General features: G+C 43.6%; 1 protein-coding gene across 7 annotated transcripts in view; it reads left to right on the forward strand.

The window, feature by feature from the left end:
• The window catches only part of ARHGAP25 (Rho GTPase activating protein 25), a 91,251-nt gene that overhangs the window by 33,918 nt on the left and 38,795 nt on the right, over positions 1–18,538 (forward strand). For all 7 annotated transcript variants that reach the window (XM_025261265.3, XM_006042761.4, XM_044926079.2 and 4 more), the window contains exons 2-3: positions 10,323–10,522; positions 17,233–17,320. In XM_025261265.3, the coding sequence (XP_025117050.3) occupies positions 10,323–10,522; positions 17,233–17,320 (288 nt within the window). The remainder of the gene's footprint in view (positions 1–10,322; positions 10,523–17,232; positions 17,321–18,538) is intronic.

The raw sequence follows: 18,538 nt of genomic DNA on the forward strand, positions 1-18,538 counted from the left end.
TAGATGTTTTTCTGGAACTCTCTTGCTTTTTCTATGATCCAGCGGATGTTGGCAATTTGATCTCTGGTTCCTCTGCCTTTTCTAAAACCAGCTTGAACATCTGGAAGTTCACGGTTCACGTATTGCTGAAGCCTGGCTTGGAATTTTGAGCATTACTTTACTAGCGAATGAGATGAGTGCAATTGTGCCGTAGTTTGAGCATTCTTTGGCATTGCCTTTCTTTGGGATTGGAATGAACACTGACCTTTTCCAGCTCTGTGGCCACTGCTGAGTTTTCCAAATTTGCTGACATATTGAGTGCAGCACTTTTACAGCATCATCTTCCAGGATTTGGAATAGCTCAACTGGAATTCCATCACCTCCACTAGCTTTGTTCGTAGTGATGCTTTCTAAGGCCCACTTGACTTCACATTCCAGGATGTCTGGCTCTAGGTGAGTGATCACACCATCGTGATTATCTTGGTCGTGAAGATGTTTTTTCTACAGTTCTTCTGTGTATTCTTGCCACCTCTTCTTAATATCTTCTGCTTCTGTTAGGGCCATACCATTTCTGTCCTTTATTGTGCCCATCTTTGCATGAAATGTTCCTTTGGTATCTCTAATTTTCTTGAAGAGATCTCCAGTCTTTTCCATTCTGTTGTTTTCCTCTATTTCTCTGCATTGATCACTGAGGAAGGCTTCCTTATCTCTCCTTGCTGTTCTTTGGAACTTTGCATTCAGATGCTTATATCCTTCCTTTTCTCCTTTGCTTTTCACTTCTCTTCTTTTCACAGCTATTTGTAAGGCCTCCTCAGACAGACATTTTACTTTTTTGCATTTCTTTTCCATGGGGATGGTCTTGATCCCTGTCTCCTGTACAATGTCATGAACCTCCGTCCATAGTTCATCAGGCACTCTATCTATCATATCTAGTTCCCTAAATCTATTTCTCGCTTCCACTGTATAATCATAGGGGATTTGATTTAGGTCATATCTGAGTTTTTCCTACTTTCTTCAATTTAAGTCTGAATTTGGTGGAGAGGGGAATGGCAAACCACTTCAGTATTCTTGCCTTGAGAACCCCATGAACGGTATGAAAAGGCAAAATGATAGGGTACTGAAAGAGGAACTACCCAGGTTGGTAGATGCCCAATATGCTACTGGAGATCAGTGGAGAAATAACTCCAGAAATAATGAAGGGATGGAGCCAAAGCAAAAACAATACCCAGCTGTGGGTGTGACTGGTGATAGAAGCAAGGTCTGATGCGGTAAAGAGCAATATTGCATAGGAACTTGGAATGTTAGGTCCATGAAGCAAGGCAAATTGGAAGTGGTCAAACGGGAGATGGTAAGAGTGAACGTCGACATTCTAGGAATCAGTGAACTAAAATGGACTGGAATAGGTGAATTTAACTCAGATGACCATTATATCTACTACTGTGGGCGGGAATCCCTTAGAAGAAATGGAGTAGCCATCAAGGTCAACAAAAGAGTCCAAAATGCAGTACTTGGATGCAATCTCAAAAACGACAGAATGATCTCTGTTGGTTTCCAAGGCAAACCATTCAATATCACAGTAATCCAAGTCTACACCCCAACCAGTAACACTGAAGAAGCTGAAGTTGAACGGTTCTATGAAGACCTACAAGACCTTTTAGAACTAATACCCCAAGAAGATGTCCTTTTCGTTATAGGAGACTGGAATCCAAAAGTAGGAAGTCAAGAAACACCTGGGGTAACAGACAAATTTGGCCTTGGAATATGGAATGAAGCAGGACAAAGGCTAATAGAGTTTTGCCAAGAGAATGCACTGGTCATAGCAAACACCCTCTTCCAACAACACAAGAGAAGACTCTACACATGGACATCAACAAATGATCAACACAGAAATCAGATTGATTATATTCTTTGCAGCCAAAGATGGAGAAGCTCTATACAGTCAGCAAAAACAAGACCGGGAGCTGACTGTGGCTCAGATCATGAACTCCTTATTGCCAAATTCAGACTGAGCCATAAAAAGGAATGAAAATAATACAATTTGAAGGAACATGGATGCAACTAGAGGTTATCATACTAAGTGAAGTAAGTCAGAAAGAGAAAGACAAATAACATATAATATCACTTATATGTGGGATCTAAAATATGGCATAAATGAAACCATCTACAAAAGAGGGACAGACTCACAGACATAGAGAACACACTTGTGAATACTAAGGGGATAGTGGGGGAAGGAGTGGGATGGACTGGGAGTTTGGGGTTAACAGATGCAAATATTAAATATAGGATGGATACATAAGGTCCTACTGTATAGCACAGGGAACTATATCCAATATCCTGTTATAAACCTTAAAGAAAAAGCAAAGAATATGAAAAGGAATGTGGACACATGAGTCCCTGGTGGCTCAGTTGGTAAAGAATCTACCCGCAATGCAGGAGACTGGGCTCAATCCCTGGGTCAGGAAGACCCCCTGGAGAAGGGAATGGCAACCCACTCCAGTATTCTTCTTGGAGAATTCCACAGATGGAGGAGCCTGGTGGTTACTGTCCATCAAGTCATAAAGAGTCAGACATGACTGAGTGACTAACACACATACACAGACATATATGTAACTGAGTCACTTTTTTGTGCAATGGTAATTAACACACCATTATAATTCAACTAGGCTTCTATAAAAACATAAATTTAAAAAGAGATGTTTATTTTCAAGCCATGGGGCCTTTGATCACCTACACAGCCAAATATGCTTTTCTGAAAGTGAACACTGAGATCAGAAGCTCAAACACTTCTTTATAAAGGACCTCTTGCTTTTGAACAGTACTCGTACCCTTAAGGGTCCTCTAACAGAACATGGACGTTTGTGTAAGTGTGTGGTCAAGAGTCTTGGCAGAAAGAGTGATCAGGGCTGAAACCCAGCCAGTGCTCCTCTCATGAAGCTGTTAGCTGGCGAGTGGCTACATCCATCCCTCCAGGGGTACTATCCTGTCCTCCAGGACAGCTCCTGGCCCAGGGGTGTGAGATGGGCCAATACTGGCCCTGGATCTTTGCTTAGCGTGGAATGACAGCCTCTCCTTTCACATCCCTTCCAGGCAGCAGCCCCTGCTCCATCATTAAACTCTTGGGGAGACTGGATTTTCTTGCTGTACTTCCCTTCTTCCACACTTACACCTAGTGCAAGCTCTCTGTAAAGAGAAGGAAAACAGTAACTTTTCTGCCTTGTATCTAAGTTGATCTCCAGTGCCCTGATTTAAAAATGTTTCCCTCAATGCTAGTCTCCCCTGGTCAGCCTTTTCCTTGATTTCTGAACATCTGTTATGTTACTTTCCAGATAGGAGACTCTCACATCCTTTCACTTATACCTCTTTTCCCCCAATAACCTCTTTCTGAACACATAGGCCTCACCTGTCAAAACCAGAATTCTGGGGAAGTCAAAAGCTCTCAGTTCAGTTCAGTTCAGTCACTCAGTCATGTCCAACTCCTTGTGACCCCATGAACCACAGCACGCCAGGCCTCCCTGTCCATCACCAACTCCCGGAGTCCATCCATACCCATATCCATTGAGTCGGTGATGCCATCCAACCATCTCATCCTCTGTCATCCCCTTCTCCTCCTGCCTTCAGCATCAGGGTCTTTTCAAATGAGTCAGCTCTTTGTGTCAGGTGGCCAAAGTATTGGAGTTTCAGCTTCAACATCAGTCCCTACAATGAACACCCAAGACTGATCTCCTTTAGGATGGACTGGTTGGATCTCCTTGCAGTCCAAGGGACGCTGAAGAGTCTTCTCCAACACCACAGTTCAAAAGCATCAATTCTTCACCACTCAGCTTTCTTGATAGTCCAACTCTCACATCCATACATGACCACTGGGAAAACCATAGCCTTGACTAGACGGACCTTTACTGACAAAGTAATGTCTCTGCTTTTTAATATGCTGTCTAGGTTGGTCATAACTTTCCTTCCAAGGAGTAAGCATCTTTTAATTTCATGGCTGCAATCACCAGCCCACCCTTATATTTCATCACACCCAGAACAGGACTTTCCTGCCCATTCCAACCCACCATGCTCTCTGCTTCTTTCCCTGCATCTACAAAAGGGCCTCTGAGGTCTATGAGCTATCTGGAGGCAGGGTTGTGTCTAGCTGATCTTAGATCCCAGATCCAGTCCCTGTTTCCAGTCTGTGCCAAGTGTTTGGCCAATATGCATAGAATGAATGGATGGAGAAGGCCCCCTCACCTGAGCCACTCAAACCTCAAACCTCACCCCCACCTCCTGTTCAGCCGGGTGTGGGGCTCCAGTGATCCACCTCACCACTACCTCTCCTATGCTCTCTGTTCCCCTGCCATCATCCTAATTCAGACCTCTGGATTTGTACCCAGAATATTGTACACTGTCCAGTTAGTTTTCCCCTTTTCCTTTCCTCCTTCCCTCTTCCTTCCTTCATCTCTTTCCTTTCATCACTTCTATCTTTTCTCTCATTTAATATAAAATCAAATCTATACTATGATAATAATGCTAACAATTATGACTTCCATTTAATGCCCACGTTTTAAGAGGCAGACATAGGCTGACGCCTGTCCTCTTAGAGTTCAAGTAGAGAGGGAAGACAGAATAAGAAAAGGACCAGAAGGCATGATAAGTGTTTTGAAGGACATGTATCCCCAGCTAAGAGAGACCAGAGCCCAGGGCTTGATTCAGTCTGCCTGAGCTGAAAAGGCTTCTTGTGGGAGGTGTGGCCAGAAGTCTTAAAGGATGAACAAGAACATTCCAAGAGGTCCAACTGGGGGTGGCTAAGGATGGGTGGGAGAATATTCCAGCAGAGAGACTAGAATATTGTCATGGATAAAGTTCAGGATGGGTATGGAGGAAGGGCAGGAAACACCATAGGAGAATCACAAAGGATTCTGAATCCCATGGTAGGTAGTTTAGCCTTCATCTTTTGGGATAAAGATGTTGGAGGGCCATTGAAGGCTTCTAGGTCAAAGAGTGACATGGTTAGACTTGTGTTTCAGAAGATCCATGTCATAAACAATGTTATCAGTGGGTTAGAGGTGAGATTGGTGGGAGGGAGACAAGTCAGGCAACTATTGCAGAAATCCAGGGAGAGGATAAATGGGCCCCCCAAAATGGAGGAGGGATCAGAGAGAAAGAAAGCTGTTGATTGTGAGGATGTAGGAATGGAGCAGCCTTCTGGATTGGCTGGTTTCCTGGGAAGAGGTCAGTCACAACAAACCATAGAAAAGCAGGTTTGAATGTGTCTGTTGCACAACACGAAGAATGGGTGGGAGATGGGGGAGGAAGTGGTTAAATTCAACTAGCAACACATGACCTTAAGATCTTCACGGTGGTACATGTGGGCAGTTGGGTAGATGAGTCCACAGCTCAGGAGAGGGTGTGTGGGGGGTGGCCATTTAAATTCTACTCCCTTTTCAAATTTATTTAAACAAGGTTCCCAGACTAATGCACTGCTCAGATCAACATATTGAGAAAATATCTTCAGAGATTTCTGGCTTTGACCGAACTATTCCCATCTCACTCACATGTTCACAGCTTCTAAAATAGAATCTAAACAGATGCAGAGTTGAGAGAAGTTGGAAGAAACATCTGTGAAGTAGACCTTAGAAGATTTTGTGATTGATTATCTGGAGGGGGAGGGGTCAGACGATGAGAAGATAAAGAAAGGAAGTGATAATGCCTCCCCAGCTGACTTCTCTGTTTAAACTTCCTCCTTTAATTTTTTCTTATTCCAATTTGGGGCAAAAAACAGCTAACTTCTACTGCAGAAACTTCATCACTGAGAATATGGCACTTCTTCTGTGTCTTTTTTTCTGTCTCATCTTGCCCTCCCTCGCCTGCAGACTAGAGTGCAACCTATTCAGTTCAATTAAATCACTTGTCTATTTTATCACAGACCTCTCTTGCTCAGGTAGGTGAGCTGGCTCCCTCTAACCTCTCAGATCAAGGCTGAACTTCTAACTCTGCCATCAGAAGCCACTTCTTGTCTGGACCCTCCAGTTTCATTTCTCTATTTGATGAAATGATACTCCCACTGTTATGGCCTGTTTCATCTCCTGCTTGAAATGCCAACCAATAGAACTTTCTGTGATGATGGAAATACTCTATATTGTCTATTACTAGCCATGAGCCTCATGGGCTATTGAGCACTTGAGATGTGGCTGGTGTGAACAAGGCACTGAATTTAATTTATTCTAATTCATTTTGATGTAGGTAGCCAGTCATAACAAGTGGTTACTATATTACTGGCCAGTGCAGGTCTTGGGGCCTATTCTTTCTTTATCTATGAGAGGAAAGGTGGGTTTCCCACATCCCTAGAGTATTCTGTAAACTTTTAACAACTGCCTTCCAACTGCCCACCTTGCTTCACTGGCCACTCACCACCTCCTCTCCAACCCACAATCCAGCTCAGACTTCCTGCCTGAAGGGCTGGGAGTATGCAGTAGTATGTGATGACTGGCTTACAAGCAAAACTTATCACACTTATTATTTTTATTATGAGAAACAGCTCCCATAAATAGTAACAGATTTCTTTGTTTAATCAGGAACAAGTCACACCCACAGAGAAGAGAGACTGTTCGAAGGAAAAAATCAGGAAATGTAGTTAAAACTAAGTCCAACTTAGGGCCCATCAGGCTTTCTTCTCTGGTATTTGACTCATCTCATGATGAACGGGCTGGCTGAGGGGCCTTACTGAGGGCCGAGATGGGAGACAGCTCTGATGTGGGACAGAAGGAGCCCCGGCTTCTTTACTGTCTCATCAGAAACTCTGCTATCATCTCCCCAGTATTCGGGCCTGATTCTAGCAGTGCGAATTTGTTCTGAATCATCTGTACTCATGGCCCAGTGCCCCAACTCACATCACATTTGATAGACGTATGGGTGAATGTGATCATTTCTGAAATATAACAGATGGTCAGCCAAGGCCTAGATCCCACACGTGCGGACAAAGTGGTCACTTACTTGCCACCAGGACATCAAGACCCCTCTTAACCAAGTCTGAGGATATAAGCTTCGTATATCTACTCTTCCTTTGCCAGGCTATTCTATAATGCACGGATGCTTCTTGGGGAAGGTGTGGAGCTTTGCATGTTTGTTTCTGTTACTGCTGTTTTTGCCACTTTTGTTGTTATTGTTCAGTTGCTCGGTTGTGTCCGACTGTTTGTGACCCCATGGACTGTGGCACACCAGGCTTCCCTGTCCTTTGCCGTCTCCCGGACTTGGCTCAAACTCATGTCCGTTGAGTCAATGATGCCATCCAATCATTTCATCCTGTCGCCCCCTTCTCCTACCCTCAATCTTTCCCAGCATCAGGGTCTTTTCCAATGAATCAGCTCTTTGCATCAGGTGGCCGAAGGGTTGGAGCTTCAGCATCAGTTCTTCCAATGATTATTTAGGGTTGATTTTCTTTAGGATTGACTGGTTTGATCTCCTTGCAGTTCAAGGGATTCTCAAGAGTCTTCTCCAGCACCACAGTTTGAAAGCATCAGTTCTTTAGCACTCAGCCTTCTTTATGGTCCAACTGTCACAGTTTTTGCCACTACAGAGCATGAAAAATTTCCCAGAGCTATCCCAGCATCTGAATTCTTCTTCACTGAGTTGGTTCTCTTCAGTCTCCAGTGTCTTTTTGGGTCCTGCTCCACTGCTCCTACTTCGTCAGTGCTTCTGGAGTCCTCTGGTTTCTCCTATCTCCTGGAGGAGTTCTAACAGTTTCTGTGGATCTCTTGGCGGGGGTGGGGTGTAGCCTGAGTCTGGGGAGACCAGAGTCTTCAGAACCACCACATGGCACCCACCCGATTCCCTGCTCTCCTGCACAGGCTGCCTTTAGTGGCACCATCCTAGAAGCCATATGAAGGTTTCTCATTAAGCACTTGCTAGGAGGGATGCCATCCCTCCCAAGTCTGGTGCTGCTTCAGCTGAATGATCACATGAGTCCCATTGAGCTGGGCTATACAGAGGCTATTGAGGTGAGAGAAGATCCCTGTGCATCCGTCAGAATCCCTCAGTCTTCAGTCTTCTTCCAAAATTCTGAGTACAAACCATTCTTTCCACTTCTGCCCTCTTTCTAGTACAAATGTGAGCCTTTCCAAGTGACAGTCTCTGGCCTAGAGAGACACTTCAAATTCCCTCCTCCCTTTGGGTACTCCTCCCCAAACCCTCCTCTGGTTCCCTCGGATCATTGAAACAGCCTTAGAGCAAGTGATCAGCCCCAGAGTGGCTGTTCTTTGAGTTACAGATGGAAGACCTTGAAGACAGCAGTAAAGGGAAGAGCAAGATCTAAGATAAAATCCTTAACTGGCATGCCACGACACATGGATATAAAGCAAATGTGTGGCTAGCATGCTGCTAAATTGTCATCAGAATGTCAAGTTACTTTTTACTACAATGGGGTATCTGCACTGTTATGATGTCTGTGCAAAGGAGGTGAATTAAGTATGTCTTGTGTCCTGGTGTACAACATAGGCTGATCTCTCCAGTCCCTGGTGAGAGGCAAGGGGTGATGCTGCAAGCTGCACCTTGGGAATGACAGTATGTGGCAGGAACCCAGCCCTTTGTGGGGTCAAGGAAGCCTAGTTAGGGAAGAGCCCATCTCAGACAGCAATACAGGATGAAATGTATAAATAGGGTGATAACTCTGGATCCAATTAGGGTCTGTGGAAGAAAGACTCTGTAATGCTGTATACAATTCTGGTATTTGAAAGCATGTCGTGAACGGAAATACAGGATGAAAAACCAACAGGGAATCAAAAGCCATGAGAGAAGTTGTTGCTTCAATGCACTGAAGGTGGGAATGAAGGAAGAAGGAAGGTTTGATGATGGAGCAACATTTTGAAATGAACAGGGAAGTTTAGGAGATCCTCAATGGTGATCTCCATTTTCAAAGTAGGAAGTAAAGTCATCTGTTGATAAAAATAATGAGTGACATTTGTTCACCTTGGAGGAGGGACTGTGCAAAGTGGTGTGTGTGTGTGTGTATATATATATATATACACACACATACATACATACATATATATTCATTTAATCTCCACAGCAATTCCATAGAATAGGGGCTATGATGATCTTAGTTTAACAAGTGAGGAAACAGGCTCAGAGAAGTTGCCTGATGTATCCAGGCTGAAAGATCCAAGAAAGGAAAAACCAGTCTTTAACCAGGTGAGATGAGATGGGCTGAGAGAGGAGCTGGCTTAGTTCAGCGACGTCATGAACGTTCTGGGGACTGACAAAAGCTGGACAAAGGGATTATAAGATGGAGACTTCTTCCAGCAAGGAGGAGACTGCAGACACTGCAGACTGACAGGTAGAGTTCACTTAGCACAAAGTTGAGGAGACAGGGAGCGCCAACATGATTTTAAGGGCACTGTTGAACCAGCTGGGAAACAAGGAAGGGAGAAACAGAGAAAGGACGTTCTGACCCGCGGGGGACCCCAGGTTGGCTGACCAATTGCTGTGGAAAGGAGGGAAGGAGAGAGTTATCCTCAGTGGGAGTTACCATGGAGACAAGCTGTGGGCGCCTGGACCTAATCTGATGACAGGCAGAGCTCTCCTGTGAAAGCAAAAGGAAACTACACAGTGCTGTGGGTTGAAGGGTCTGGATTCAAATTCTGCTTCTGTGTCCTGTTGGCAGACTCATGTTCCTTTCAAATGCTTGTATGCTGTCAGCCACATGGGAGGGGCAACCCAACCGAAAGGGTAATGGGAAGGCAGCCACAGAAGGCCCTTGGTCCAGCAGAAAGGGCTGTGAACTCGCCCAGTGGGCAGGGGGACAGAAAGCACTTGACAACTCTGGGCAGAAGGATTTGGGAGGTGCCCACATCCTGCGTGGTGGCTGTAAGGTCAGGGGTGAGGGGCTTTTGGGGGCAGCCGGGGCAGGGCAGAACCAGACAGTGAGGCTGGGGAACACAGCAACTCCTTCTACGGAAGAAGTCAGGCAGCTTCTGGGGGCTCTGCAGCTGCGTGGGACTCACCCTGAACCCTGAGAGCAAGAGGCACTATTTTCTCCTCTCTCTTGTCAGATATTGACTCCCACGCAGGAAAAAGGAAGCACCTTTTGTCAGATGCTGCGGCCACTTCCTCTTCAGACGGCTCCAGCCAATCTCTGGCTTTGTAGAAGGAGGGAGCAGACTCCAGCTGCCGGACCTTGCGGGTGGAGAGCCCCAGGGCCGGCGCTGGTGGGAGTGGGCCCCTCGGCTGGTTCGCTGGGTCCCGGGGCATCCTCTCTGCAGCAGATCTGGAGCCCTGAGCCCGGCCAGGCTGGGGCCCAGTGCCTCCCGGGCCCTTCCTGCACACTGCTTACAGCCCAGGTCAGCCCGCCTGTCTGTCCCTCTCCACAGCTCGGTCAAGGAGCGTGATGACCGGAGAGCAGATGGCGGCCTTTCACCCTGCATCCACCCCCAACCCGCTGGAAAGGCCCATCAAGATGGGCTGGCTGAAGAAGCAGAGGTCCATCGTGAGAAACTGGCAGCAGAGGTACTTCGTGCTGAGGGCGCAGCAGCTCTATTACTACAAAGACGAGGAGGACGTAAAGCCACAGGTACCAACCAGGCTTTTTGCACCTTCTTCCTACAGCGGTCCCCTCCCAGGCGTGGGAGGCGGATAGACAGCCGGAGATTCCTACAAACTCACAGGGGGCTTCTCACTAGGATAACATCCTGTCCATTCGAAAGGACTTCTCTGTCTTTCTCAGCCTTGTCAAGATAATATAAACTGGGCTTCAGAGATGACAGGGTGATGATGCTCCACGGAGCCCCAAGATGATCACTGGGGCTCTTCCTAAACACAGCACTAAGTCAAGCCTGGCAGCTGCGGTCTTTTCTTTTTAACTTTTTATTTTGTATTGGGGTATAGCCGATTAACAATGCTGTGATAGTTTCAGGCGAACAGCGAAGGAGACTCCGTGACAGCGTGGTCTTGATGGTGATGCAGAGCACAAGGGCTCAGGGAGAGTGGATTTGGGTTCAGGAAAATTGATCTGAGGCTTTGATTTATTTGTCTGTTCAATCAGTATTTGTTGAGCATCTACTTTGCACCAGGCAGTGTTTTGGGGAATTGAAATAACCCCAGTGAGTAAAACAGATTAAAAAAAAAAACAACAACAACAACCCTGCCATGTAGAACTTAGAAGATGGGGTGGGGAAGACAGAAAATAAACATAATCATTAAGACAAGTATGTGGTTTGTTAGAAAATGACTATTTCTATGAGGAAAAAAATAGAGTGGGCTAGGGGGATTGGTCATTTGAGGGACTTGGTAGTATTTCAAGAAGGGTGGTCAGGATGATTTCATGAAGAGGGGGACATCTGAGCAAAGATTAAGAAGGAGTGGTAATTGGCCAGGCAGATCTCTGGGGAAAGAGCACTCCAGGTGGCAGGGACAGGCAATGCAAAGGCCCTGAGGCCTGAGGTAGAGTGTGTCTGATATGTGTGGGAAATAGCAAGGACAGCAGAGTGGGGATGTAAGAGTTAGAGAATGAGAGTATCAGAGGGGATGAAGTCAGAGAGGAAAGAGCAGGAGGTGGGGGTGCAAATTGCAAAGGACACGGTAGGCCTCTGTGAGGACTTGAGCCTTCATACTGAGGTAAATGGGAGGCCTAACAAGGTTTCCAGCAGAAAGGGGTCATTCTTGGTGTGTGTTGTAAAAAGATGGTTCTGGCTACCATGGTCCAAAATAGATCCAAGGCGGAAGTGGAGAGGCATAAGGGTGATTTAGATGAGAGGCTATAATGTTTAAAATCTCAATAGGAGTTGGGGGCTGCAGGAAAATGACCAGATTGCCTGGTATACTTTGAAAGTACAGTAAACGGGATTTCCAGGTGGAGTGGATGGGGCTTGAGAGGACTTTGATCCTAAATCTTGGGCTTGGGTCTTTTCTTCCGGCCTCATGGCCATTGTGGTAAATGAGAGCAAAAAGAGATATTAGTGACATCTGAGAAGCCCCAGGTGTTAACTGTATGTCTCAAAGCAACCAGGAGGGCTGGACACCCTCTCCTAGAGTGGTGGAGGTGAAAGAGTAGGCTTGGCTGGAAAGGGTTTACTTGGGAGAACAGACTCGAGAACCTTCTGGAGGCAGGGAAAAAGTCCCCCAAAAGGGTGAAGATATTAGAAGTGGGTGACAGGGTATGTAAAGAAACGAGACGTTTCTTTTGGAAGAGGACAGTTCTCTCTAAGGGCAGGCTTGAGGCTCTGTAACACATCGGCAATGCCTGGTTGGCCCTCCACCCAGAGGGCAGGGAGTGTTTGTTCCTGCAGAGGCTGGAGAGGGGCTGGAGACCCCACCACTGACTGAGTTCTTGATCAGTGTCCTGTGTGTAGAAACCAGACTTTCTTCACTTGACAAACAGACCCCATCAGAGTCAAGCAATTACAAGCTAAGATGGAGTTCCTAGTGCATTAATAGTGAGTCAGGAAGTCTTCCCATCTGCGAAGAGTGAGGGAGATAGCAATGTGTTGGCCTTCTGAAATTAGCAGATAGGGCAGCTCAGTGAGACTTACTTCACTGAGGTGTAGTGGGGGGAGCTTATGTTTGGTTCGACTACCATCTTGCCATGTAATTATTTAATTTTTCTAGACCCCTCTTTCTTCTTTTGTAAAATGAGACAGTTATCTGTCACAGGATTATATGAAGCACATGTAAAAAGTTGTTTTGTAAAAGCATAAACTGATGTCAAAGGGTAAAATAAATTTATTGGTGGTCTTAACTTTTTTCCCTTACCTTGGGAGGAGGAAACTCAGAATCCTCTCAGGGTTAAATTAGTAAAGCTGCTTCAAGGATGACAAGTGTGGCTTATATTTTAGGAAACCTATTAATGTATCAAGCCAATAAGTCAAGATCCAGAAGTCAAATGAGAAAAATTACACATCCCCTAAAGAGATGGCTGAAAAGAGAATTTGATAAAATTCAAAACTCATTTCAGATATAAAAAGTTTTTTTAAAAAGCTTTTAGTAATAAAATGATAGTTTCTTAGAATATTTTACATTATATGGGTATGAACATTTTGACTACAAAAGCCATATGGGAACATGGTAGGAAATTTGGAGGATGCAAAAAATCAGAAAGTAGAAAATAAAAATTATCCCATTAGGAAGAAATAGCTACAAATCCTCAATTCTTCCAGTTTTTTCTATGCATACACATTTAGAAATATCTATTCTAAGTGCAAAATTAGTATAATAATATTTTAATTAAAAATTAACAATATGTCATGAATATTGTCCCTTATTATTAAATATTCTTCTACAATGTAATTCTTAGTGGTGGCAAAATAATTTCTTGTGTGGACATTCTATAATTTTTTAACCAATTTCATCCTATAAATTAGTTGAGAATTTGGGCTGATGTTTCTATATTACTGTAACAAACAAGAATTAAGTGGACATCTTGTAGACTTTTCATATATCCATCATTATTTCATTAAGATAAAGAAAAATCTATACAAACTAAAGAACTTTTATTATACTATCATTTAACATTGTTTTGGGATCCATAGACATTGCACATATCTTGAAGTGAAATGAAAGATATAAACTAAATTCATGGGAAAAAAATAAAGGTCTATTTCCACCCTATGTTTCACACCATTCATGATGCTGGATGGAATAAAGACTTATGTGTGAAAACAAGTTCATAAAGATCCGAGAAGAAAGTGTAATTACCTGCATGATCTTTGGGAAGCACGTATTTCTTAAGCACATTTTAATTTCTTAAGCTGATTTTAATTGCATGAATAGAAATTTCTCTATCTTAAAAACCAAAATAACAAGGTGAAAAGGCAAGGAATAAACAGGAAAAACTGTTCATATACATCTGGTAAATATTCTTCATATCTAAAGTACTCTCAAACCTATAAGAAACAGCAATAGGAAAATGAGCAAAGGACTTAAACAATTTCCCAAAGAAATGTAATAGCCAAAAGGCATATGTAAAAAATTTCACTCTCAGTCGTAATTAAAGACATGCAATGGAAGTTAATGAGATATCATTGTTCTTTTATAAAACTGGCAAAGATTTTCTAGAAATTCCAATATTAGTGAAGACTAGGGAACAGGAATTCTCATGCACAATTGGTAGAAATGAGAATCTGTACAACCTTTGTGGACAGTAATATGCCTCTTTAAAAATGCAAATTATTTGACCCTGCATTCCTAACGTAGGGGTTTATAGTGACATAGAAAGAATATATAGCAAAAGGGGCTAAGTTATATCAGGGAACTTATATATATTTATACAATAGAATATAATTCAGCTGTTGATGCTGAAATTGATACTTTTTGAAAATGAAGGACATTGATAATTTAATTGCTTTGAAAAAAAGCACTTAACAGCAGAGGATGATTTATATGCTAATCCCATTTTTGAGGGAAAAAAGAATCATGAATCTGTAATTTATGGGAAAAGACTTGGAAAGAAATACACAGATGTGTTAACTGAGTTATCTGAGTACTGGAGTTACACAAAACTTTAATTTTCTCTTTCTCTATAACTAAAATATAAATTAGTTGTAAATTTAAAAAGAACACACATCCCTAAAAAGCTCAAAACACAAAAATGCTGCAATCATCTTAGGGCAATGATACGAAAAAGGCCCTCATGTATACTGATGATGAGTACGTGCAGCCTTTCTAGAAAGCAATTTGGCTAGATTTCTAAGAGCCAAAAATATCATATCCAGAATGACCTTGTCATTCTGGTTTTAAGAAGCTCTTCAAAAGAAATCAGATATATGCAGTGCTATTTGTAAATGAGAAGCATTGGATAAAGTGTCTGACAAAGGAGAATGATTAAGTAAATTACAGAGCCCTGTGTAATGGACTCTTATTTATGCTCTTCCAGGCGGGGGGGTTGGGAGAAGGCAATCTGTACATTTTTTCCTCTGAGTTCTCAGAAAGGTCTGTCCAGCTCTAACAGTATAATGCCCTGTAAGTCCATGACCTAGTTTTCTATAACTCATTCCAAAATTTCTTTGTCAAGGAAGTTGTTTAAAACAGAATCTCAGTGAATTGCTCTAAGTCTGTGCTACAGTAATGGTTTTAGACAATCCTGGTATAGCTGTCCCGTTGCTTCATCTGGTTTCTCTGAAGTCAGAGCAGATGGCTGTCTATCGGGGGCAAGCTGGGAAGTATTTAACCAACAGCCTGCTGGTAGAGGAACTATTTTGGATAAAGCACTTGCCAATTTCTGTGGTGTAAATACTCCCACCGTGGCTGATTCAAGCTACCAGCATCCCTGAACTCAGAATTGAGAACGGAAGTACGGTAGCACAGTGTTAGACACTACTTCTACCACACAAATTGATTAAATGTAACTACATGAAGAAAAATGATAGTAAAATATAGCAAAACATTAGGTAAATAGAAATTTTTTTTAATATTTATATGAGATGATGGATGTTCACCAGACTTATTACAGTGATTGTTTCACAATGTTTGTGGGTCAAATCATTGTGCTGTGTATCTTGAACTTGGACAGTGTGGTATGTCACTTGTGTCTCAGGAGAACTGCAAGAAAAAAAAAGAAAAAAAGAATTAGAAAATGATAAATTCTGCATAGTACTATCTTTATTTTTAATACAAAATATTTCATTGAAAGTTCATATAATTTAACGTTTAATAATGGCTATGAGCTATGGGAACAAAACATAACACTTGTTTTTTAGACAGGAGGGAGCCCTGCCTAGTAGGAAGAAAAATAAAATGTCATTTCAGAGGTGTCTGTCTCTCCTAAATACATCTCTAAACTATTATTTGATAAATTTAATTCAAATAGAGTAAAAATAAAATGTGTAAGTACCATTTATTGAATAGTTATTTGGTGCTGGGATCTGTGTTAAAAGTCCTGCATATACTCTCCAGCAGCATAATCTCAGGGTCAATTTTTTCCTGAGACCACTGATATTTAAAGATAATGAGGAGTGTGTAGGTGGTGGCTATTTTTAAATAATAAAATTAGAGAAGTATAAACAGATATTTTTCATTTTCCTTCTTCCCCTGCCTCCCTCCTCCCACTCCTTCTCCTCTTCCCCTTTCTCCCCTCCCCCTCCTCTTCCTCTTCTTGTTTATTTTCTACTCTGTTTCTCAGTCTTAGACATTTTAATTTCTAGACCCCCAAGGAACATTTATTCTTTTGGGATTCTGAGCTGATATGAGAGTTGCTTAAGACTCTTCCTTTATAACTTCTCTGTTGCCAATCCTTTCATCTGTGGATTGTTCTAGAAATAAGACGTCCCTGTTTACTCAACTCTGAATCAGATACACTACCTATTACAGTCAGTGAGATGTAAATTATGAGTGAGTAACTCGAGGACAAATTAGTTATGTCCTTTCCTGCAGTTACTTAGACTTTGAAAGCATTGGTTTCCTCATCTGTGAAATGGGTGTGGCCATCCTGCCCTGCTGTTGATCTGGGGCTGTTCTGAGGTCTAAGGAGATAGTGCGTGTGACTGCGCACTGTCAGTGGTGAAGCAGTGAGTGCACACGTGGTGGAGGTGACTTGTTTTTCTGATGACATTTTCATGAGTAAGGTCACAAGTTCCACCCTCGCTCTTCTACCCTACCCACCCCCGTGAATCCATGATCCTCCTCCCCTGTCCCTTCAAGGGACATTATGCTGAAGGGTCTCAGCACCTCAGCTGTGATGGTGAAGAGCACAGGCTGTGAACTCACTTCTGAGATAATTTCTGCCACTTCCTAGCTCTGTGACATTGGGCAAATCACAGAACCATTCTGATCCCATTTCCTCACTTGTGAATTTGTGTAGCAAAACTCTACTTGGAGAATTGATGAAAGGACTAAGTGAATAATACACAGTTGAAGTGCTTAGCAAAGGCACAGACTCCTGGAGTGTGCTGCTGCTAAGTACTGCATCTCCTTGATGACCTTGGTTCAGTCCTCAGTGCCCCCTCTGGTGACCTGGCAGGTGCTAGGATCCCCCCAGTCTCAACATGGCCTCCACAGAGATCAGGTGTATGGTTTGGCCATGAATTTGGGTCCTTGGAAAAGTAGGAAGAGACACAGGTTGTTAATAGCACCCTCTCAGCTCATTCTCGGGTCAAGACCTTGTCCTCTTTGTTTCCTCAGGCACCTCCCTTGTGCTCACATAGCTACCACTTAATTTGACCAAGGTCTGAAGAGCCGAAGGGCCCATTTGAAGCTGAGATGCTCACTTTCATGTTCCTCTCCAACAGCCCATCTAGTTTGAAGCTGATGACATTTCTGTCTATCTTAAAGGCCTTGCTTTCAATCTTTCAGGGCTGCATGTATCTACCTGGAAGTACAATCAAGGAGATTGCCACAAATCCAGAAGAAGCGGGGAAGTTTGTCTTCGAAGTCATTCCAGGTAGGTGACAAAAAGTGGGAGAGATGTTCGTTACATTCCCGGGTTACTTCTGATCCCAGAAATCAAGGCTACATTCAGTGAGTCTGTCAACCAGCTAGCCAACCAACCTAGTAAGAATGCATAATAGTTCTATATATAGTTAATGATCCTATACTAATTGATTAATAACATAGAAACTAAGTGGATGTGTGTCTGATTCAGCTCTGTAAGTATTTCAGGGGCACCCGCTTGGAGCCAGCTATTCACTGGGCACTGGGACACTGATCTGAAAGTACATCACCCTCGCTAACTAAAAGGGAGCTTCCCCGGTGGCTCAGTGGTTTGTAAAGAATCTGCCTGCCAATGCAGGAGACACAGGATCGATTCCTGGATCAGGAAGATCCTCTGGAGAAGGAAATGGCAACCCACTCCAGTATTCTTGCCTGGGAAATCCCATGGATAGAGGAGCTTGGCAAGCTACAGTCCATGGGGGTCACAAAAATGTTGAACTTGACTTAGCAAGTAAGCAACAACATGAAAAGGAACTTAGCTTTGAAGGTGAGTGGGACAATAAAATGAACAAAGTATAAATCGAACCATGAGAAACTGCCGTGTTGGTAGGTAATCAGCAGTCTCATATGGTGCAATGTGAAACTTCCTAAGAACTCATTACGTGTCACGTGCTGTCATTCCCCTATTACACAAGTTAACAGCACGCTGGAGATGCCTCTTTCTAATCAAGAGTTACCTTCCTCGAACTCAGGTAGGGAACGGGGGAATTTGTCTCAGTTTGTCTCCAGGGGAGTTGATGTGTCACACTGAAGCTGCTTCTGCCCGTCTGTTGCCCCACCAGGAGCTCCAGGGCTGCTGGTCCAGCTCTGCAGCCAGGTTTTGCTGCTGCCATGGTGACACAGCAGGAGAGGCCCCAAGTCCCCTGAGTACCCCTTCCCTTAATTCTCTCTTTAACCCTCACACAAGTCAGTCGTATGCATAAGAAACTTGAGGGGGAAGGCAGTACAGCAGAGAGGGTAGACATGCACTATTGGAGCCAGCCTGCCTGGGGCCACATCTGGCCCTGCCATTTGCTGTGTGTGTGATAGAGTAAAGTGAAAGTCGCTCAGTCGTGTCCAACTCTTTGTGACCTCAGCAGGTCCATGGAATTCTCCAGGCAAGAATACTGGAGTGGATTGCCTTTCCCTTCTCCAGGGGATCTTCCTGACCCAGGGATCGAACCTGGGT

Source organism: Bubalus bubalis, chromosome 12, assembly GCF_019923935.1.
Source record: "Bubalus bubalis isolate 160015118507 breed Murrah chromosome 12, NDDB_SH_1, whole genome shotgun sequence".
Classification (NCBI taxonomy): Eukaryota; Metazoa; Chordata; class Mammalia; order Artiodactyla; family Bovidae; genus Bubalus; species Bubalus bubalis.